This window comes from Phalacrocorax carbo, chromosome 25 (genome assembly GCF_963921805.1).
Source record: "Phalacrocorax carbo chromosome 25, bPhaCar2.1, whole genome shotgun sequence".
NCBI classification, from domain to species: domain Eukaryota; kingdom Metazoa; phylum Chordata; class Aves; order Suliformes; family Phalacrocoracidae; genus Phalacrocorax; species Phalacrocorax carbo.
The window spans coordinates 506,498-530,180 of NC_087537.1; the positions used below are offsets into that span (position 1 = coordinate 506,498).

At 55.6% G+C, this 23,683-nt stretch overlaps 1 protein-coding gene across 1 annotated transcript; it reads right to left on the reverse strand.

Moving 5' to 3' along the window:
* Positions 1-1,267: 1,267 nt before the first annotated feature.
* RND2 (Rho family GTPase 2) lies at positions 1,268-22,593 on the reverse strand. Its single transcript, XM_064473007.1, has 5 exons — positions 22,364-22,593; positions 22,017-22,104; positions 7,826-7,935; positions 3,619-3,753; positions 1,268-2,734 (listed from the first exon to the last, which is right to left on the reverse strand). The coding sequence occupies exons 1-5, from the start codon at positions 22,463-22,465 to the stop codon at positions 2,486-2,488; spliced, it is 684 nt and encodes a 227-aa protein (XP_064329077.1). The 5' UTR covers positions 22,466-22,593; the 3' UTR covers positions 1,268-2,485.
* Positions 22,594-23,683: the final 1,090 nt, after the last annotated feature.

The window sequence follows — 23,683 nt, forward strand, 5'->3', positions numbered from 1 at the left end:
ACCAGCAGCAGAAAGAGAAGCGCCGCTGCGGTCACAGCAGAGCTAACAGCCAGGGCCACTGGGAGCTACCTTTCCGCACCAACGGCCCAGGAAAACAGGAGAGCATTGCAGGGAGCTGCCGGGCAGCTTAAGCCTGTCTCCACTAGGGCCTGTTCTGCACCAAGGGCAGCACAGCACTATCAGCAGCATCATCTCCTCCTGAAACGAGGGAGGGGAGGGTGCTGCTGCCGCTGCCCCCGGCCGGGGAGGGCCAGCGGCCAGTGCCTGGCACTGCAGTTCTGCTCCTTCCCAGCTCGTCGTGCAGGCAAGGGGTATTCTCTCTCCTGCCAAACTCGTCTGTTTTGTCTGTCACAAGCCTCAGCCATCGCTCCTCTGCTTATCTCCACTCTGGTTAAACAGCCTGACACCTGCAGTGCCTCTGCAGGCTTTGCTGGTTTTACTGCATGTCTCCAGACCTCTCTGTGCAGGAGCTGGGGGGGAACAGGCACCCAGCTGACATCCCAGTGAGGCTTACGTGGAAAGAAGGGAGACACAGTGATGATGTTACACAAGGATGATGAGAACAAATGCACACAGGTTAAGAGGACTTGGTAGTGACACTTGTGAGCTACTGATTGCTACTGTTCAAGCAGGGACACGGGGTTTTTTCACTAATATCTGCAAAGGCTCTAGGGATCCTGCAGCGTAAGAGAAAAGCATCACGATGCTGAAGGCTGTTCTTGGCACAGCGCCTTGCTCAGCTTCTTCCCTCCCAGACTGCAGATAGGCATTTTCATGCTCTTGCAGCTTGCACCCAGCACAACAGCATTCAGTCATTGCTTGAGCTTTTCTTGTGCTGGTAACTCAGCTGCCCTAATTCCCCAAATAGCCTTCACGATGCAGCTGAAGTCTAAGACCTGGGTGAGAGAGTAGACACAAAATATTAACTCAGAAACTATCTTCATTTGCAGCTGTTGACACAGCGAGGACGGGGGGCAGCTTGTGTGAGCTCAGCCTGGTGGATTGGGCACAGACAACCTGCAAATGCTTCACAGAGTTTAAGGATTCAGAATGGAGTAAGAGGTTATTCAAGGCAGGTGTTTCAGCTCCAGAATGAATACATGCAGCTAAGTCATCTGTGTTTTTCACTCAAGTGTATGTGTGAGTGTATTTCAAGAGCTAAAATACATTAGGACACACATAGACATTAGGCAGTCAGACATTTTGAGAGGATGCCTGGTTTGACTATTAAAAACGAACAGAGTCAAGCACTATGCATTTTCCAACGATGTTTATTTGTTTTCTGTAGCCCACTGACACAGCTGGATCTGGCAATGGAGCAGATTCTTTTTTCCTTAAAGTGTCTATGTGACGTTAAGTCAAGGCTAACACTGTAGTCAAAGGCATTTAGAGAGGGCAGCAGCAGAAGCAATGAGAGGTGTTGGGAGGAGGCTGTACAGCAGGGCAAGAGGGGCAGGAAGCACCTTCCCTCCTGCTGCCACAGTGGAGGCAGGGTGCAGATACGTACATAATCTTTTTGGTTATCTGTACCAGACAAACACAGCACCATGCAACACAATCTGCAGCTGGAAATGGGTGGAGAGCAGGATATGGCTAGTTATTGCAGTCTGCTTTTTCAGAAGCCGTGCACCTCGGAAGCGCAGCTGCCCATGGCGGGGAGCAGTCTGGTGAGTAACCAGGCTGTCAGCAGCTGGGACACAAGCTCCCGAGTGGCATTTGCTTGCTGAAGGGAACCACAACTCTCAGGATGCATCTGCTGGGATAGACCTCTCCCTTGGAGCCAGATCCACTCAGCTGGATTTCAAATGGAGTTCAAGTCTCTAAAATACCGTGTAAGGAGCCACCTATCTATTTTCTTCACGGGAGGTGGACTACCGTGGTGTCTCGTCAGGTTAAGGTTCCTTCCCAGGGTGCCTCCCCTCCCAGCTCTGGCCCAGACCTGCACCTTCCATGGCGGCTTGCTGTCCAGCCTAGCTGAAGGCAGCACCACCTCAAACATCACTTCTCTTCTAAAGGAAAATTGGAAGAATACCTTCTCCTGATTGCACTCTGCTGCTAGCAATTCCACCCACCTCCCACCCTCCAGCCCAGGTCCCACACAGCCCACCACCCCACGCTGTGTGTGCTGTAGAGCGGCACACGGGCACAGAGGCCGGGCCGTGGGTAGAGGAGGGTGGCACACGCACAGCATCACTCCCTTTCACTTTGTTTCACCCCGTCACAGACCATCCAGCACCTGAATACTCCTCTGCTAAGTGGTTCCTTCACCCCAAGCAATCCGCACAGCAGCAGCCAACCCAGAAGTCTCCACAGTGGGGGGCGACTCGTGCACCCCGGTTTGCAGCTGGGACCTTTGCTCAGCCCTAGAGACTGAGAGAAAGGCTTCGGAAAGGCGGGCTGGCTCCTGCAGCCAGCGCCGTGCCCTTGTCTCAGCCAGTTACTGTACAAAATGGACAACACACACACATTATTTACAGCCTGTTTTTCACATGATGGAGCAGCTCTTGGCTCGGTCTTTCCTGATCTCTGTCTCATTCAGTAAGTCCGTCCTGCCAGGCATCTGTGATGCCCGCTTCAGTCCCCGTTTGGAGTTGCTGCGCTTCAAGTTCTTGTGCACCCTGTTGACCGAGGCAAGTGTGGTCACATGAAACACATCCCGTACGCTGTTCTCCGAGACCTTGGAGGAGCACTCTGCATAGGCCACTGCCCCAATCTGCCGTGCCAGCGCACTGCCCTGCGATCCAGAGAGAGTGGGAGGAAGAGGGAAGACGGTTAAAAGAGCAGCGCTCTGCAAGGAGCATCCTTTCACACCACCGTCAGCCCCGTCTGCGCTGGCAGCCCTATCAGAGCACTGTGGCACAACGTTCACTCATCGCCTCCGTGAATAAAGGGCGAGCACCTGTGAGATCGCCAGACGCGAGGCCTCCCAAGCAGACAGTGCTACGGGGCGCTGGACCCCGGATCTCTTGCACTTCCCCACTAACGCAGTGCCACCCCTGCAGCTGCGGGCATGGACAACCCCTCTCGCAGGACAGTCACCTGGGACCTGCTCTGCACAACACGGAGCCAGGCACAGAGCTGCCCAGAGCACCGCCGCTCCTGCACTGCACCACAGAGACCAGGTCTGTGGGCCAGCCTGGAGACACTGCTGGGTCCGCTGGCGGCTGCAGCAGCGCGGCAGCAGACCCTCAGACCCCCCCCAGCTGTGGCTTGACCCCCCCCAGCAGCGCTGCCCCAACACAGAACCCAAGCAGGAGAGTCACTCGGAGCAGAAAGAGCTGCACTGAACTAGGAGATGCAGAAGCACAACACTTCCCTTTAGCCAGTCCAACTTGTCAAATCAGGCATCTCCACCACCTTTGAGGAAAGACTTTCCGGCTACTAACCAGGAGCTGTTCAGCAGAGCATCAGGAATAAGTCAAGGTCTGCCAGAGCTGGGGAAAAGAGTGCTGTAAACATGAGCAGCTCAGAGTCCATGAGCCAAGATCAAAGCAGCTTCAGACCAAGACCTGGGCACAGTGGGTCACTTGCTGCTGAGCTTCCTTGTACTAGTAGGTCCTTCAGGAAAGTCCCTGCCTCACCTCCCTGAGCCCTATGGGGACGGCTGCCAAAACACACCTGCTCGTGCGTCACAGGGATGAGGCGCTGCTTGGAAAGCTCCCGGAGCGTGTTTAAGTCTGTCCGCATGTCCAGCTTGCAGCCAACCAGCACAATCTTCGCGTTGGGGCAGAACTCCTGAGTCTCCCCTTGCCACTGCAGAGGAGACAAGAGGGAGAAGGTGCTCAGGGGCTGCTGGCACACGAGACAATTCAAGAGGCCCAGTGGCACCTCCACATCAAGTTACTTCTGGCAGCAGGTAGCCTGCGAAAGGGTCAAGATTGGAACAACAAAGGCAATCAACAGAGTCTCAGCCAGTTGCTCCCAGCCCCTTTCCAACCGGGCCAAGAGCCCCATCCAAGATCCCCCAGCCCTGGAGGGACGGACAGGCCAGGAGAGTCGTGCCATCGGTTCCTATCGGACAGTATCATCCAGCCAAATGCCTCCATGCCCCACCGCCACGGCAGAGCCCACGAGTCTGGTCCATAGCTTCTCCTGCTCCCACCAGCAAACAGCGCTTCCCTCTCCCACAGGGGCACGACAACTGCGGCAGCCCAGGGTCCCGGCACCGCCGACCGCCAGCACGCGCTGAGCCGCCCTCCCTCGCCTGGCTTGTCTCTACGCAGGGTCTGGACCTGGACCAGTCAGGGTACCAGGACTGCTACTGGTAGCCACTGCAATGCCACTTTGAGGTCTCCTGCCTCGGACCTGCCGTGCCTGGTGCCGGCACTGAGCTGGTTTTGGCCCCACCGCGGCCCGCACGCCCAGATTTCAGGAAGACGAGAAAGGGCACGGGCAGTGGTGGTCACCATGGTCAGTGGGGGCTCTCAGTGAGGACGCAGGCCGGGAGGCTGTGCTGAAGTTGGGAAACACAGGGGCAGCCAGCTTCCAGTGTTCTGAATATAACACGGGGCTCTAATGGGATCGCGTTTGGAAAGCAGACTTCGGAGGCCAAGACCGTGCGCTCTGGTGCGTATGGCTTTTCCAAACGGGGGTCACAGCTGTTCAGAGACTGATTAGCTCATCAGGGCACTCTAATGACTGCCACAGGCACGGACGGGAATGGTCAGAGTGCCTCTCGGATAACTTTATGTTCGCTTGTTCCAGGTATGCCCTGCAAACCTGTTAAATCTCAGCTGCAGTCCCCTGTGCTGGGCTATGGGAGACCGCTCCTGGGTATGACGGTGGAAAAATAACGACCACACAGTCTGGTGCACAGATCTGGGACTCCAAAGGTCAACCTCGCTGGACCTTTTGAACCAGAGGGGAGCACTTTGCACAGCACGCTCATTATTTGTTTATTATCGGGAGCCACATGTTAAAGTCATGAAGACATTCAAAGCATAGCTACAGCCAGGGAGATAAAGAATTGAAGCAATGGAAGGAGAAGACCAGGGCAAATGTCCACGTCCTTCGCACTAAGGGTGTCTTTCAGAGCTCCAAAAATGAATGCCCAATGTGCAGCTAAATGTCCGCAGCAGTAAATAAAACCATCACCTGTGACCTCCCCCAGGGGAGACGTGTACGGCCCCGTTAGCGTGTCAACACCCTGGTTACTTATCTGGTGCTTCTGAAGTAGGAGGCAGGTGATAAATAGAGGTTTTACCCCCCACCCTCACTAAAGATATCACTTGGAATTAGCCATTTACTGCTATGCTAACTGATGGTTAAGCATATATCCTAGGCAGTTAGGAGAAAGAAAACCAAGCCCACAACCCAGGGTCCATAACCTGGTGGGGAAGGGAAGTGCCAAGAATGACCCAAGTTTCGTTCAACCAATATCAGACCAAAGCAACTGTAAAATATGGAAAAGTCTTATTTTCCACCAGGAGATGGGCTGTAGTACCTTCACCATGAACCTCCCTTCCCTGCTGCCAGGGACGTTTGTCCAGCAAGACTGACACACATCCCCGGCACCGGGGCAGCATGCTGGGCTGCATAGCTTCTGGGAGATTTCTGGTGTCACAGCCGCACAGCGTCAAGGGCTCACACACCCGCTAGAGGAGGACAGTGCAGTTCTGGAGCTGGAATTCAAGCACCTCAATTTACCTGAAGGATGAAAGTCCTCGAAGGAATTGAGCTATAGGGTCTGTCCTTAGCGGGCAGAGGTCACGGCTGTCTGTAGTGACACAGAGCTCGCCAGCCTATGGAGAGAGGTGCGACCCTCTTCGCACATGACTGTCACCTTAGGGACCCTAAGATTTGCTGCTTTATCAAGACTTGCCAGAATGAAGGCACCACCCCACAAAAACCTGCTCTGTACGAAATGAAAAGCTGCTTGTTTGCATTCTCTCAGATGGCTTCTTCCCTTCAGGTGTACACGCTGTACAGGCAGCCCAGGCATCAGAAGGGCAGCAGTAATAAAGATTTCCTCTGCTGAATTAGCATTTTTGCCTGAGGCTTGAATAGGGAGTGTTATTTTCCTTATTTGCCTGATATCAAGAGCTAAAACCCATTTCGACCTCATGGTGTCTTAGGAATTTTCCTCACCTCCACAGGCTGCAAGCCTGCACCAATGGAAACAAGGCATCTACCCAGAGGCACTTCAAGAAATCCCCTGTGATTTAGGGTTTATTTTAAGTCACCATATCAAAGAGACAAGGCATTGCCTAACAGTACTCAGAGCATCTGTGAGGCTGCACAGGGAACACCTTGCACCAAGCAGTGCAAGCTCACATGAAGGGTGTGCAGAGAGACATAAATCCCAAGCCCAGCTAATTATTGATGGGTTTCCATCTCATTAAGGTGTGATTTGCTTGCATTATTATTCTGCTAACTCCCAAGCTGAGCAGCGAATTCTTTCCGTCCACACTGAACATGCCTCCGCTTGGTGCCCCCGGCCTGCTTTGGAAGGAAACACTGAGCCATTGACCAAGTTATCTGAAGGGTCTCCGTACCCTCACCAGGACACTTCTGAGACACAGACCCCCCTTCTCAGCCCTCCCAGCAGCTGAGTAAGAGGCACTTGCTTCAGCACAACATTTGGCAAAGTGAGAGGAGGCCAGGAGGGCAGTCAGTACAAAGTGACTTGTTCAGACAGCGGCCAGCCCAGCGCCGGCAGCCTGGGGCTCGCTGGGGAGAACAGCCACAGGAGTCGCTGTTCTGTAGAGCTTGACATGCCTCAGTGTCTCAAAGAGCTTCACAAACAAGATGCCAGCCAAGACTCGCCTCTGGGACAGGACGCAGCCACCAGCGAGCTCTCTGCAGCTTTGCGGCACAGCAGCGAGAGCTCGCTGAAACCACAGCTCCCTTAATTGCATGGAGGGAGGCGGGGTGCAGCCAGGACCAGGGCAGGCAGGTGGCCAGGAGGCCATTTACCCTCCACCCTGAGCAGCATCCTGAGTTGCTGGACTTCACGCCATCTCGGAGGAAAGCCTTGCATGGGAACCCCTCCCTGGGTGCCACCTACTCCCCCAACGCGTGGCAGGCAGGGACCAGCTGGGAGCCAGCGGTGCTCCACGGCAGATCACCAGCCCCGTGGGGCTCACCGGGACCTGCCAGCCCTGCCAGTTGGAAATATCTGCTTTGCTGAAAGGCGCTAACTTGCAGGTAGAAAACTTTCAGCTGCTAATGCAGGGCATGGCCAGCTGGCTCTGCCAGGGCAGACAGTGTTCAGGGCCCTGCGCGCTACCCAGCCCAGTGGCATTGTGCCATCTCATTTTATTCATTCATGTGCTTGAAATTCAGTGTCACAGCTCATTATTCTTCTTGTCAAGCTATAGGGAACGGATTGCTGTCTTTCTCACTGTGCAGATGCTGAACCGAGGGGACAGCCAAAAAACTGAGCTCTCTACTTGCATGGAAACAGGCTCTGGGGGCCACTTCTCAACTGCTGCAAGCAATTCATGGCACACTCACTGGTGGTTATGCTAACGAGAGATGCACAAGCTTCCCAAGGTCTTAATGAAAAACAGAACAAAAGCCCTACATTCCTCTCTGTCCCCACGTTTGTACGTCTGCATACACGCAGACTCCCCCACACATGCTGCACACTACCAAGAGCTACACCATTCACTAGGCTGCTTTCAAATGGAAATATCTTGCTTTCTGCACAGACCATGTAGGGACTGGCAGCAGCCGACCATCCCCATCGGAGCACACAAACTCCAGCCAAGGCTTGGCCACAGGGACAGAGCTTTTAGCCCTGATGAGAGTCTCAGGGAGCAGGGACCCCAGGGCAGATCCGTGCGCTGCTGCGGAGGAGCCATCTCGCCAGCCGGGCACTCACCTTCTTCAGCACACTGTCCAGGGTCTCCGGGCGGCTGATGTCAAAGCAGATGAGCACAGCATCCGAGTCTGGGTAGGCCAAGGGACGGACGTTATCATAATAAGCTGAGCCTGCAGAGAGGAGCGGGAGGAGAGTGGTGAGCAGAAAGTCTCAGCCCACTGAGTGCTTGCTACCTGAACGGGCAGGCTAGGACCCTCAGCCCTCTCTGCCGGGGAAAAAGAGATCTTTAGTTCCAGTAAGAACTGGAGATATTGCCACATGATGCAAACTGCTCTGCTGGAGATGACCCAAGCTGTTGACCAGTGACAAGGCACCATTAGGTTCAGCAGAGTTTGGTTTGCCGAAGATTTGGTCCCTTTGTTTAGGCGTAGAAGTCAGAGGTTTTTGTCCTTGTGCTCTTACATTTACCCCTTTGCAGAGTGGAAATAAAGGCAAGTTCTGCACCCCTCCCCTTTCCTAGTAAGCATCTGGCAAGTAAGAGGTGGTGGAGCTGTGCTGCCAGGGCACGTCGGTTCGCTGCAGAAAAGGGAGCTTGGAAGGGCTGGGGTACTGTAAAGCAGCACATGCCTCTCCCTGCCACTTGCGTAGGTACCCTATTGCTTGTCATGCAGTTGCTGTACCACTAACGGTGGAAAGGTGTGGCTGAGAGAACACAGGGACTGCTGCTGCTATTTTTTTATCCTCTCTTGCCATCTTTATGCAGGAGAGCTTGCTCACATAGCTTGTGAGAATTTAAGACAGGTAAAAAAAGAATCGCCTTTTGCTCTGGGTTTGTGCTGGAAGACGTCAGACAGATTCTTTTTGGTACATAAAAGATGTGACAGGCTTTGGTGAACAAGCTATAAATTGGAGGGGATGATTCTGTATTCTGCAGGATTTCTCAGTGAGCAGGCAGAGAGCCCAGCCTGAATCCTGCACAGCTTCTGCTGCACACACGCACGCGCGCACATGCACACAGACCTTCAGTGAAATTTCTGGCATTAAAGTCATTGTCCCGCAACGTTTTTATTTGAAGTGCATTCTGTCTGCGATTGTAGATGCCTCAGTAGAGAGTAATGGAGCAATCAGCTCATCGCTGCTTAAGAACAGTTTCGGTTTTATCTTTGGCTTTACAATGGCTTAAACTTCCTGGAGGGATGAGAAGCAGATGTTTATTTATGAAAAGGGGAAGCAGAGACACCAGAGTCCTTGTTGAATCCGCCTCCTCGGAGAGAAGGATCACCCACCCCGAGGCCGAGGAAACCGGACGCGCTTCCTGCCGTGGCCCCTTGGGACGCCCAGACCCAGCACTTTCCCACCCTGGGAGGAGGGTGGGGCACCCAGCCCAGGTGTCAGGTGGCTCCTTGATGAAGTTCAGCACCTGATGAATTATGGATGACGGTGGCTTATGTTTCCGGGAGGATGGGGCTCTGCCTGGGACAAGCATGAGAGGAGAATAGGTTGATTCTCCGCAGGGGCTCCAGCCCTGCCTCTTGTCTGCACAGGGGCTCACAAGGGACATACAGCACGGAGAGGGCTACAGCCCCTCCAGCACAGCACAGGTGCTTTGCAAACACCCCAGATCCCTCTGCAAGACTCAGCCAGGAGAGCCGTGACCGTGCCTCTGCTCAGAGCTCACACTGGGCAGGCTGAGGGCTGACATGTCTTGATTTCCCAGACCCTGCCCAGGTCCAGAGACTGGTCACCCACCCTCCCCTTGGCACCAGCTCGCAGCAAGGTACCAGCCGCAGCCCCGCTGGAACCCCCACAGCGCAGAGCTCAGGGCACGCTCCGACCAGCGCAGCCCCAGCTCTGCCCACGCAGCCCCCTCCGCTCGCCTGCAGCCTGGGGCAGGCACCCTGGGATTCGATGCGCGTTGGGATTCACAGCAAAATCAGCTACCGGTATCTCCGGCTCTAAGGCAGCCGTGCTGCTGCCAGCGTGCTGGAGCAGAGGCACCCGCACCCCCTGCTCCCGTCCGCGGGAGAAGCCGCGGCCCAGGTCTCTGTCCCTACAAAGTCACCGGGAAGGGATGCAGTTGGCATCCAGCACAGAAGAAACAGACCCTGATCTCTGCAGAGCCCAGCCCCCTTCCTAGAGGGAAAGTCACGTTCGCTGCATGGAAAGGAGCCAGTCCCTGCGGTATTTTGGGCAGCTATGCGTACGGAGGATGCAGGCTGGGGCACCAGGAGGCACAGTGAGCCAGGGCTAACCTGCAAACCAGGCGTGAAGATTTCCGACCTCGCTGCACGCTCAAGCTGCTTCAGTTCATGACTGGCAGAGCTGCACCAGTGAACCACTCCCTCCCATGCTCCTGCAGCACAGCAAGGTGACCCGGTTCCCGCTGAGGACAGGGCCGCTCTCAAAGGCGGCACCAAGCTCAGTAGCGCCGAGCTCCCTTTTGGACTGAGTTTTAAGTCTTGTGCCTGGTGTGGGTTTACCTGATGGGATGTGAGACCCAACACTGATCTGCATGCCTGGATTTGCTGGGTCCTTTATCCGAGCCATGCCCTCTCCCCCATGCTGCCTCCAGACAGGGGCCCTCAGCACACTCCGGAGGAAAGCATTCCCACGCACATCCTCTCCACGCAGGTCCTCAGCTTTACATAAACACTGCAGATAAATTTGCCCCCTCCCAGCCCAGGAACGCTCCTTTTGTAGAGGTGGTTTTGGCCCCGTTCAGCACAGAATCGCCACAGCAAACTGTATCATAGCAACCTGCTGCTCCCCCCAGCAGCCAGGCAGCTCCTCGCGCGCCTGCACGCCGGAGCACGGCCCCTCGGTTATCCCGGGGAGCCACCACCATCCCCGCCCCAGCGCCAGGAACCACCACCTGGGGCTACGGGAGGAAAGACCCCTGTGCTCACGGGAGGACGTGAGGGAAGGGATGCATGAGGTCAAGAGCCTCATTTTCTTAACGAGATCAAAATTGCCTTCATATTCATTATCTTTCTGCTCCAACTCCAAAGCGCAGGAGCAACCCCTGCCGCTGGCAGAGGCACGTGGTAGCGGTGCCAGCAGGCACCGCAATAGGAAGCTGCCACGCCAGCACCTCCGCCAGTGGTTCAACCCACCGGCTGCTCTGGCAGTGGGTACCAGCCAGCGCTCACGGACCCGGCTGCAGAAGCCTCTGCCCCACCCCAGGAGATTGATGGAGGCCGATGGTCAGCGCTGCCCCACAGGGCAGGAGAGCTGCTGGGCTCCAGGCTTAGGTAAGCTCCGCCTTTCTTTGGAGATGTCTCTGCTGAATCAGGAAGTTCTGTCCGGGGGATTATTCTTCTAGTTTTTGCATCTATTATTTTTCCATTCAGTATGACAATTAAAACAAAACCCCAAAACACAAAAGCCTCCGTTCCCTCAACTCCAGGTCTTCAGTTTTATTGATTCTGAGCACTCGACACCTTTCAGATATTCCAGCAAGACACCCCAGAGACCCTCAGTCTGGCACTTCCAAACGCACTCACACCCCAGGCTTGTGTGTCTGCAGATCCAGCCTTCCTTTACTGCATGAGTCATTCTCCCACTTGCCACCCAGGTTTGCAAGAAACAGGACCTATGTGCATCTGTTCATGATTAAAGAGAGAAAATTGGAGCAAGCTAAAAAACAGCTTAAAAATAAAATCCCCACAGTTGTCTGAAATTCAGGGGCAGATACAGCCATGAGTAGCTCCTCTTTCTTATCAGCTGGCAACCCCTCAAAATGCCTGGCACCGTGACTCAGAGATGCTGCTCTCGAGCAGGGGACTGAAACGTGCTGTTTCATCTATACCAACATAGCGTTAATCTTCATTTGCTCCTTATTAGCTGTTCTGAGAGATAATGAGCCTCCTCACATGGGCACCCTCCATCCAACAATAGCACATTACACACCAGCAAAGCAAATATGCATGCAGAGCCATGAGCTGCTCTGCAAGGGGCTCCCGCAACCCCAGCCAGCTCTGGCTTGAAACAGAGACGAGCACTGCCAAGACCTAAATTTTTCAGCATCGCACTCGTCTCGGAGGGCTCACTGTAAACCCTTGCCGTAGAGCCAACAGCGCTGCGGCGCATGCTGCTTTCTGCAGCGACATCCAAGAACATCCTTCACAGAATGAAGCAGAAATTCATCCCAGCTTTCTGGAGTGCTGCGTCGACAACCCAAAGAGCTTCGGGTTACCTCCCCACACAGAGGTGCCAGACGAGCAGCAGCCTTTAGAGGGTACAGATGGATGTTTTCTTTGCTAGACAAATCCCACCACCAGTTCAGCCAAGCCTTCCTCCAGAGGACAAAGCTGTCAAAGCAGAACCAAGGTGCAGCTGTCTCAGTATCCTCCCCCCGTGCATGGCAAGAAGCGCGTGCCACATCTCACCCAGCATCAGACACGAGGAGGCTTATCCCCTCCGCTGCCAGGGGTCCAAATCACCCTTCACTGAGCTTCACCAGCCATAGGGCCCTCCAGAGCTTCCCAAGACAAGGGCTCAAACCCTTCGGAGCTGCTGTGTACCAGGACACGTGCTCAGCCTGTCCTGAGGTTAAGCAGGGCTTTCTGGAGCTGAAATCACAGCTCCAAGTGGCCTTTTGTTGCCAAGAAATGTATCTGAGCGACTGCTTACTAGAAGCAAAGGCCCTGCACGCAGAGGCACGGCTCTGAGCCCCCTTCTCACCTGCCCAGGCAGCTGCAGCAGAGGTCTGGTGTGGGAGCAGGACGCTCACCTCCAGTCACCGCATGCCTTCCCCACATGAGCACTCCAGACCTGGTTAATATTACATGAGGTGCCAGTGAATGTAATGGCTTTCATGATTAATTGTTCCTCTGCCAGGGCAGATGATGATGAAGGTGTTAATAATAATAGTATATTTTATTTATATCACACCTTTAAGACTGAAAACGAAATCTCTCTACAATTCACAGATGTGCTGGGCAGAGAACAACCCACCCAGCTGCTCCTGGATCAGACCACAGCTGGGCAAAAAGCTGCCACTGGGGAAGGGGACCACAACAACCCAGGCAACTTCTGGCCGTGCCAGCTGGGTGCCCCCACCCCTGCCCCTCACCCAGCTCCACCGCAAAGGCTGAGCTCAGGGCTAAGGCTCTGAACGGGCTCTCCCAGCGCAGGCACCATTTGCATGAGAAAGGCACACATCCCCTGTTACAGCCCGGCTATTGTCTCCTCCCAGGGCCCATCAAGGGGAAAGCATGAAAATGCTGGATTGAAAACCTGGCCGTGAATGAAAGGCCAGAAGTGGCAGCTGTCCCAGACACCCTGGTACAGAGAGGCGAGGCCAGTCCCCATGGTGAGCCCACAAAAATCTCGGCTGGTTTTCTGAGACATCCACGACACTCCAGAGCTGCCATTTCCTCTGCAGATGCAACAAGAGGGCACGGAGTCACCCTAAAATATTTCCCACTGCTAGAAGAGGGGAAATCAGCTCAGAGAAACAATGGCAGAGTTTACGGCAGCGAAGAGGAATTCAGCTTCAGGGAAGACTGGAGAGCAGCAGTTGAACAACCCCGAAGGTCATGCCCAGTCCCTTTATCCTACTGGGAATAGACAACAAAAGAAATTTTTCTTCTGTGGTCTTTTTTACTCAACTTAGCTCAACCATGCAAGAGCCCAGCCAGCACCTCTGGGAACGGGCAGGTCGCGGAGCTCCCCAGCCAAGCGCACAACAGGCTCAGATCCCCATCCGTGAGGATGAAGCTGCCTGTGCTGAGACGTCACTCGTGTTCACGGGCAGCCGCGGTGCCCACAGCCTCCTGCGTGGCCCACGACGCGGCTCCCGCTGCGGTCAGCTTGGGGTTTCTGCAGGTGCGTCCTGCTTGCACGATCCCCCAAGATATCTGCAAGGCGCCCCGCTGCAGCCGGGGAGCTGGGCCTCCCAGAGCCCAGGAACAGGCGCCTCCAAAACAAAGTGCTTCTCAGAGACGACCTCTCACTTAGGAGGAACCACAAGCGTGCTAAACTCTGCAGACACAGGTCCCTACCTTTAACATTTTAGTTACCTTTATAAAGGCAGAAGCCAATGTTGACCTATAGCTCATCGTGCCTGGCACACAACACGCCAGAATATGCAAATGCCCTCCTCGTTCCCTGTCTCATTAGCGCTGATGGTCTTTATGAAGACCAGAAAATTAGCCACTGCAGCCTCCCAGACTGCAGTCGCGGCACATCAGGGAGACAAAGATCTGAGCCATCACAAGTTCAGAGACGGACTTCATCCTCCCAGTGTGAAATCAGACCTTCTCTCCTGAAAGAAAATTGGTGGATTTTTTTTTTGTTTGAAGATTGATAAACTGCAGCAATATTCCTGAGCACCCTGCAGGTCCCCGCTCAGCCGGAGCTGAGAGGCAGGTTAAGGATCCCTGATCCTGCCTGGCTGGTTATTGTCTGGAGGGGGAGGATAATGCAGAACCCACTGATACACAAAACATGTTTCTGACACTAATATAGTGCTCATTAGAGTCCAGCCCAGAAAAGTGACAAGTGGCAGAGACAGGAATTAAAGCACTGGTGACAGACTCAGAGACACTGGTAATGACGGGCTCTGGCAGCACCGCAGTCCGAAGCCCAGACCCGACAGCTCCGGGGTCACAATCACGAAAGAAGCGGCAATTAGTGACATTAGAGATTAAAGTGAGTGGTACTAAGAGCAAAGCAGACCTGGCAAAACAGAGCCAAACTGAGCCGCCACCGTGCCAGGTGCCACCCCGCAGCGAAGAGCTGGCTGTCCGCACGCGAAACGCCAGGATGACAAGCACGAACCGCTACCCCTGCCAGCACCGAGGTGCCCGGCGCTGCTCGAGGTTCCTGGCTCTGCCCACAGCAACAACGCAGCCAGGCGAAGCTGGCTCTCTGAGAGCCCGGCTCCACCACAGCCCAAGCGGCAAAGCTTTTACCAGCGCATCCCCTGCGTCTCCTCACAGAAAACCCTCGGGCGGCAGGCTTTGCGACGAAAAGGAGATCCCGCCGCCCTTCAGGCAAGGCCTCGGAAAGGTTTTACCCAAGTGAAGGTCACAATTTGTTCCTCAGAAGTTAGGGTATGACAGAGCCTCACGATGGGGCCCTGACGGGCAGCAAGATCAGGGCCAGAGAGTTGCCTTGAAATGACACAAAGCCCTGCCTGCCAGAGAGAAGGTGGGCAAAACGAGGAGAGACGAGCATCCCACCAAAGCTGGAGGGAGGGAGAAAGCAGCAGAGGGAGCTGCTGGCCACTACTGCAACCACCCTCTGAGGGATGCTGAACAGGGCACAGCCATCGGCCCCTGGACTTTTACAAGCTTCTCTCATGGCTGGACCATGACGCTTCTCTTGCTTGTGCAACGTCACTGCGAACCCCTGAAGTGTAGGAAAGGAGTAAACGGTTCCATGACATGGAACAAGCAATCATCTAGAGAGTGCATGACTGAAACAACAGCTAATCACCTTGGACAATTAACCTCTGCTCCTAATTCTTACGATGCACATACAAAAATGAGTAAACAACTAAACAGCCCAGCTGGCGTACCTTCAGGACGGTCATGATCAGGATGAAGGGAATGGTATTTGCACAGGCTGAGGTAGCATTCCTGGGCCCCTCTCCAGATCTTATCACCGGAAACCTGTCACTCAGGAGGAGGCTGTTCTGCTGGAATTACCGGCAGAGGAAGCCCCAGCTCAGGCAGGCACAGGGTGCTTCTGCCTCATCCAGATCCTGTGGCCTGTCTCACACACGCAGCTCACAGAGGTTCAGAGAAGCGTGCTCACGGAAGATGAGCAACCCTCACTCTGGCAGCTGGAAGGCAGCTCTGGAAGCTCTTTGTAGAAGTCCACGCTGGCATCTCTGGGGGAGCATCGATGAGTGGGGTGGGAGGGCTGAGGCTGCAAAGGCAGCCCGAGTAGCTCATCCAGGCTTCTCACAAGCAGCTGGAAATCACGCCTGTGGCAGCTGACAAGGGAGACAAATGGGAGCCAGAAGTCCCTTCCCGGCACTCTTGCCATGTCACAAGGGCAATGGGCATTGCCACAACCTGTCGTCCCTTCTATGGGGTACAACAAGGACTAGGAGCGGCGACAAATTCCCACAGCACGGCCAGCGCTTTGGGGAACGCGTCCAAGGGCTGAACGAATGCAATTATCTTTATGCAGTGTTGCACATTTCAGGTTTGCTGTGCATAAGCAGCAGATCCCTCCATGATTTCTCAGCTACCAGGGAAGTTTTCTCCCCACAGGGAAGGCTGGGCCTGTGCAATTGTGAAGTTTAATCGAGTGGAGGTTTTATCTTCGGAATCTGAGGTAAAAGGAAAGCTGCCTCCACGTCCTCACCGCACGCACGGGTCCCGGGGCGCACGCCAACCAGCTCCTTCAGAGCTCTCCCTCCTGCAAAGTCTCCTGCTGCCCCCCGTCAGCCGTCCCAAAGCACACTCACACTGTTTGGTGGGGTGAGAGGGGCACCCTTGGCACCGCCCTGGGTGAGGGCTATTAGAGAGGCAAGCCATCACAGGCAGAGGATGGGGTGTGACTGCCCTGCTCCGGGGAGTTTCTGGAGGTCTGTTTATGTGAGCTCCTGCTTGCCCTAAACACGTTAAATCAGTGTTAAAGCAGCATTGGGAGGTGCCACAGAGCAGCCAGGCTGACAGAAGAAGCGTGGGGAGCAGAGTGGTGCTGCCCTTGCCCACGGGAGAGAACAGATCACCTCCATGCTGGGACAGGGGTCTGCATCAGAGCTGGGAGCAAATCCACGCCACAGAAAGCCCTCCCTCGTCTGCGAGGCTGCAGCAGCCAGCAGGGTCAGCTGGTTGTCGCTAATGGCACTGTTCCTACGGAGCACCTGCCACAACTCCTGGGAGACCCCCCAGCCCTGCAGAGGCCGAGCCTCCCGGATCCATAGGGGAGAAGGGACAGACGCTGCCATAGGGCACGCTGCCCTCGCTGCAGGGAGGTACAGAAGCAACCTCCATCCCTGAGCCACACAGCATCGCAGCACCCCCACACCCAGCGAGACAATCCTCCCGGGGACCGTCATGTCATGTCATGTCTTCTCACTTCCATCCTCCACCCACTCCAGCGTAAGCATTTCTGCTGCTGTTTCTGCTGCAACTCTTTAAACATCTGTCTGACTGGTTACTGACCTGCCTGAGAATGTGACCCAGCTGCACATATTTTTAGGCTTAACTACGTATTTGTGCTGAGGCAGAGCACAAGTATGCTGGTTTCAAGCTCCCAGGCTCAACAGGGAGCATGGGAGGAGCTATTTTGGCACGGAAAGGGCATCTCTGCATTTTTTCTCTGCCTCAGAGTGCAAGTGGCATTGAACTCTTCCCAAGACAGAACTTGCTCTTGCACTTCGGAAGAGGCAGCCATGGCAATCCTAGAGCCACACGCTGAGAATCCAGGCACAGACAGCCTCAGCATCCATGGAGATGCCATGGCTAAACTCAGGCCCCTTTCAGTTCTCTAATCTCATCAACATTCCTCGGTAGTTCCCCTAAAGAAGGATCTGTTATTGCAGCCTGTAGGTTCCCACACAGGCCATACCAAGGCAGACTGTTTGCTGAGTACAGGCAAAGAGGGAGGCGGAGGGGGATTTGCAACTCACAGTGTTATTCTTGTCTTGAAAGCACATCTGCTTAAGAGACAGAAGCCCCGGCGAAGGAGCGGCAGCCATGCAGCTCCGCTGGTGTGAGCTGCAGCACAGAGGAGGGCACTGCCGCACCTGCGGGCACTGACCTTCACAACGTTGCAGGTTGTGGTGGACGCTGCGGCTCTCAGCAACAGTGGATCCTGCTGGTCCGCAAGGGACAGAAATGTCCTCTCCGGCAGCCTTCCAAGACATCAGTGATCATGTGCAAGGCACAACGCCAGGCCTGGGCCTCCCCCCGAGCCACGGGCACAGATGCCCCCACCAGAAACGGGCAGTTCTACTCTGCACCAGGATCTGCATCAGCAAAAGATGCACCAAGCAGATAAATGGCCTCAGGTCACATCACCGCTCTGCCTGCCTGCACTTTGAGGCCACAGACACAGAAAGCAGGCAGAGCCTCCCTGCATAAAGGGGTGTGAACCAAAAACAAAGAACTGAGCCCAGGCTGCCACACACCAAGTAGCTTCATCTCCATTATTATTGAAAACAAAACAAAAAGCCCACATAGGTGCAGGGCAAAGCCTCAGACCTGCCAGCACCGATGCTGTAGCACCCTGGCCTTGCCAAGGCATCGGGCAGCAGCGCTGACTGAGCCCCCTCGTCCTGCTGGTACCCAGTGCCAGGGAAGGGGCTCTGCGGGGCCGCCGGTGCAGCAGCCGGGACGAGTGGGGGCACTGGGCCAGTCCGGGGTCCGGGGCAGCAGTCTGCCGGCGATGCCCGAGTCACCGCAGGGACGCGCCGAGAGCCACTCCCTGGGAAGGAGGTCAGCCAGCGCTGGATGCTCCCACCAACAGAGACCTGCTGAACACCGCAGCAGCTCCGCTCAAGGCGCGAGACATCCCAGAGTGGGGTGGACACACAGACACTCCCTGATCCCACAGGGAACACAGCTATTACACTGCTGAGGAAAACCCACCTGCCCGGTGCACGCCTAATGGTAATTGCGCTCCCTTTCACACCTCTGAAGCATGGAAATGAAACTCGCCTACTCTTTGCAAAGCATTGCTAGTGTTCACAAAACCATCCGCCCTTCCTCCACCTGGCCACAAGGAAGAAAGCTCCTCCTGACGGGTCTGGGGGACCAGCACTGCGGGTCTGGGAGGCACCCAGCCCTTTGGGAACAGCACTCCCAAGCCATCAGGCATCCCGTCGAACTGGAGTTTCCCCCCCGCCACAAGATACGAGCGCCGTGCAGAGGAGCTGTTTCTGTGCTGAGCACGTTCAGCCAACAGGCAGCAAAGAAAGAATTTGCCAGAATGGGAGCACGAAGAGCAGCAAAGCACCACATCCTCCGTAAGGCTCATGAGCAGAGGTGCCAGGGCATGGCAGCTCCCCGGAGCCGGAATCCTGTCCACCCCGTATGGCAGCAGGCTCTGCACCCCTTCCCTCACACACCAAAATGTCAACTGCTTTTTAATGGAGGCTTTAGAAAACGGCATGTAGCACAGGCTTTCAGGGGGACGAGAGGGATGGGACATCCCTGCTGTGCTGTAAAATGCCACCTGAAGCAATTTCACTCTCACAGTATGCCCCAAGGTGGGACTAACTTAAACAGAAACAAACATGAAATGCAACCAGCACCTGCGGATGACGGACCGGGGGTCAAGCTCACACTTGGTTCACTCGTCTCCCTGGTAGGTTCCTAGATCTAAGGCAGCTCAGGCGCTGCAGAGTCCTCGCATTTGCCCTGCCTGAGCGGCACAGATTGCATCCTTGTGAAGGATTCTCAGTGCCGGAAACTCTCTAGAGTCACCCTCCGGCCTCAGGAATTAATCAATGGACAAAGGGTTAAAAGACACTAAAAGGAAATCAGAAGTCCCAATACAATTTGGGAGCCATTCAGTTCTCCATCACTTCTGTCCACCCTATGGCAATATTTCGCTAACTAGATTTACTGCCTGCTGCTAATGTCACAGTCTGCGTTTGCCACTTAGCAGGAGGGGCAGATTCAGCCTGAAAGGCTGCATTTTCCAACACATTTATATCAGCCAGTACTACAAACCCCAGGGAGCAGACAACATCCTGGTTTGTACAGAGATTATCAACGGGACTTCTGAGCGGCCAGGTAGGCTGTGGCCCCGCTCGGTCGCAATAAAGGGAGTTTTCCAGGCAGACTGCTCTTGCCCCAACACCCATTGCCAGATGACGCTCAGCTCACCCTGCGCAGCTTCCAGAGTGTCCCACCACTAACTAGGGGGCAGGGTGGGGAATTTAAAAAAAAAACAAACGACCAAATAAACAAAAAAACTCAGTAGTCAGCTCCTCTGTCCAGTTCTCTCTTCTGATTTCTGGAGGAGACCTTCAGTTCCGATTGCTTATCTAAGAGGATGGCGAGTGTTTAAAATATAAAGGGCAATCTTGACAGGAGGAGGGGAGCAGTTTCCCAGCACCCCCCTTCCCGCTGTTGCGGGGATGGAATTTATCATGAACAATAAGCCCCTGCATGCAAAGCTGCTTGAAAGAGACAGGAGGTAGCACAGAGACAAGGGAAAGTGCACCCCAGTGCCTGTCATTCTGCAGGAGGAGGGCAAGTAGCCACTCAATCCCTTCAGCTCAGCTGGTTCAATTCGCTATTGTGCAAAACTTATTTTACCAAAGCTCCCGTTTACAGGTGTCTCCAAAGGGTAGTGGAAGTTCAACAGCACCTTGCAGTCTACAGCTAAAAATACCAGTTTGATTACTAGGGAAAATTGCTGTGTATTGCTTTGCAGGACTGTTCATTGAAGAACTAGTTCCTGTGTTATTTCAAATCAAAGCTGCAACAGAAGGGAATTTATCTGGAAAACTATCTAGCAAACTCTACCTTCAGCAAAGCTGTTAAAAGGTCTTATATTTCATAAGGAGAAGGGAGAAAGAATCAACATCCATCTCCTCTTGGCTATAGAGATAAACATTAGACAAACATATCTTTCATTGGAAAGGGTGAAAATGCATGCCAGCATCAGATGCAGGTATCAGATACACATACACAGCTTTAAAGACTTTTTATCATGTCCTTTTCTTTTAACATTTGTAAGATCAAAGCCAAACATTCTGGAGAATTTCTAAAAAGCAGGCAACGTATCAAACGTGCTTCCGCACCCTAAAAGGTGAAGTTTTTCATGTCAAATACAGACACTCGGAGCAAAGCCATTCCGTACCTAACAAAGATACCCCACCCAGTCTCTTTTCGTAGGCTGCGGAAGCCCACAGTTTGGAAACCCACCGGTGCCACGGGGTGATGAAGCTGTGGGCGTACGCACAAGCGCGCCCCAGTCGCACGTGGGGTCGCCACCCCTCGCTCCCAGCACACCCTGATCCAGACTCACCCTGTCGGAGCAGCTCCGGGGAACCCTGTGCAGGGAAGGCCCCAGGGTTGACCAGGATGGCTTCGCTGTTACCACATCGGAGGGACTTCGCGCAGACACATCAGCCCAGCACCATCCACCATGCAATGACTTCCGCAACGTAGCCACCATTCTGTGCTTCAAGCACTGCTCCCAGTCAAATGCTGAGAGCCACTGCTTCATCCACGGCTCCAGCACCAAGAGCGGCCCTAAGAGCCAGCATCCTTGTGGCTCACATCCCATCACACATTCTGCGGGCAAAGTAAAAGACCCTTTTTTGTCTCAGGGAATAAAAAGCAGCAAAAGCAAGGTCTCCTGGGTCAGGAAGCTCCAGAGCTGACTCAACAAACACAACACATTTTACACATTAGAGCTAGTCCAAGACTCTGTAAAGTCACTACTCTAGGTAGAGCTGTGCTGATCCTACAGCTGTAATTTGATGGATGTAAAATCACTGCAAGGAATTTGAGTGCACAAGCGCAAAGAAAGTCCTAGGTCACATTTTAATTTACTATTACTCTTGGACACCAGGAGGACTTCATTTGTCATAAGGACTCCAGAAATTATGGGGAAAGAGCACCAGCAAGCCTGTGGCGTACGCACACCAACAGAGCACAGCATTAAGCTGCATCATGTGTACACAACGGTCCAAAGAGATTGCCAGAGGTAAATCGAAAGGTGCATATGAACTTTGCTGGATGCCAATATTTTTATTAGCTCTGCATCAAGCACTTCACTTGCAACTCACGCCTCCACAGAAAGACAGCACGAAGTTTGGGAAGGGTCTCGGTGGGCTGGGGCAGCTGTGCCTACGGCTTCATGCAGAATCGCAACTGAGGACACAAAGAGGCAAAACCAAACCAAACCAAACCAACAAACAAACAAACAACCCCAAAGAACCCCAGACGCTCTGTCGCGGAGTGATGAAAGGACAGCGCATTCCTCTCCGAGGTGAGGCCTCCCTCCTCAAGCTGCGCCTTGCCTCTTGCCCGTCCCTCCCCGGCCTCACCTCGCACCCCCGGGCTGGTTTTGTCCTCGCTCGGCCGGGTCCCTACCGGGGCGTGGGCGGCGCCGCAGGGCCGCACCGGCGGCTGCACGGCGCCGGCCGCGGGGACAGAGAGCGGAACGCCGGGGCGGCGAGACCCGCCGACCGCCCCGGAGCGCCGGCGGGGCTGCCGGGGCGCGCCCCAGCCCGGCCAGGGGCTCCGGGGACGGGCACGGGGGGACCCCGGCCGGAGGGACGAGCCCGGCCCCGCCGCCCCCCGCCGCGCAGCCCCCAGCCCACCTGAGGTGTCCCACATGTTGAGCTCGGTGCGCTGCTTGTCGATCTCGAAGCTGGCCGTGTAGTTCTCGAAGACGGTGGGGACGTAGCTCTGGGGGGGACGGAGGGGAGAGCAGAGGTGAGCCGAGCCCGGCCGCGCCGCGCCGAGCCCGGCCGCGCCGAGCCCTGCCGCGCCGAGCCGAGCCCTGCCGCGCCGAGCCGAGCCCTGCCGCGCCGAGCCGAGCCCTGCCGAGCCGAGCCCTGCCGCGCCGAGCCGAGCCGAGCCCGGCCGCGCCGAGCCGAGCCCTGCCGCGCCGAGCCGAGCCCTGCCGAGCCGAGCCCTGCCGCGCCCGCCCGCCCGCCCGCCGCACCTCGGGGTAGCAGTCCTTGGCGAAGACGTGCAGCAGCGCCGTCTTGCCGCACTGCGTGTCCCCCACCACCACGATCTTGCAGCGCGCCAGGTGCCCCTCCATGGTGCGGGGCCGCGCCGCCCGCGCCGCCGCTTTACCGGGACGGCCCCGGCCTGGCCGCGCCCCCGGCCCCGACGGCACCAACCAGGCGCGGAGCGGAGCCGGCGCTGGGCAGGGCCGCGCCGCCACGGCCGCCCCCGGCCGCCTCCCGCCGGCCGCGGCCCCGGGAGCCGCCCCCCGCCGGCCCCGCCGCCCCCCTCGGGGCGTCCCCCCGGCGGCAGCCGCGGTTTAGCGCGAAGCCCCGGGACCGGCCACGGCCCCGCCGGGGGCTGCCACCGCCCCGCCGTGACCCCCACCCCGGGCCGGCTCCCGCCCTGCCGCCCCCGCCCGCCGCCCCACGGGCCCGGCTCGGCCCGGCCCCTCCCGCCGCATCGCGGCCAGAGGGCTCGGTCCGGAGCCCACCGGCACCGGCGCTGCCGAGGAGCGCGGGCAGGGCACGGCTCCGGCCCGGCGGAGAGACAACACCCCGCAGCGGCTGTCGGTCCCCGCACGGGAGATGCCCCCCGCCCCACCGGGGTCGTCCAGCCCTGGCCCTGATAAAGGAACGGGACTTGTTCCCCTGAGGAATTTGGCCGAAATCGGAACACCCAGCATTTTAGTCAGCTCTACACGAGCCTTAAGAATCCCGTATCTCCGATGTCCACGACCAAGGAGACGGGTCTCCTGCACAGGCTGCACCACCCCAGGCCGGCTGCACAGCCTCTGCAAAGGGGGCAGCACCTTCTGCTTTCGGTTCCTCCCCAAGTACGGACAGTGCATCTCTGAATTACAGGCAGTGATTTTAATAAGCAGAATTATTGAAAAGGAAAGGCTCCTTTACTGCTAATATTTTGCTGGCCATATTGCAGAAAGATTTACTGTAATGGCAAACTTTCACTTGTTAGAGACAAGCTGTCTGTCACAAAATGCAGTAAAAATAGAGACAATGAAGGCAAAGCAAGTCTGAAGAAGTGGAAATTAAAATATTTTGGCAGTGAAGCCAGATTTATTAATGGACTGAGGGGGCAGTTTGTTTTTGCTGAAATTGCAGTCATTTTTCGTCTGTAAATATTGGTACTGTGCATGAAGTAGGGATGAGTAAAGAACAGGCATGGTGCCATACAGGTACCCAGTGGTTCTGAGTGCTGCGTTGCTTTCTGCTGAGCCCGCCAGCCAAGCACTGGGTGGGACACGTCAGCGTACGCTCTGGAGAGCGGCATGCCTGCACTCCTTCGCGCAGTC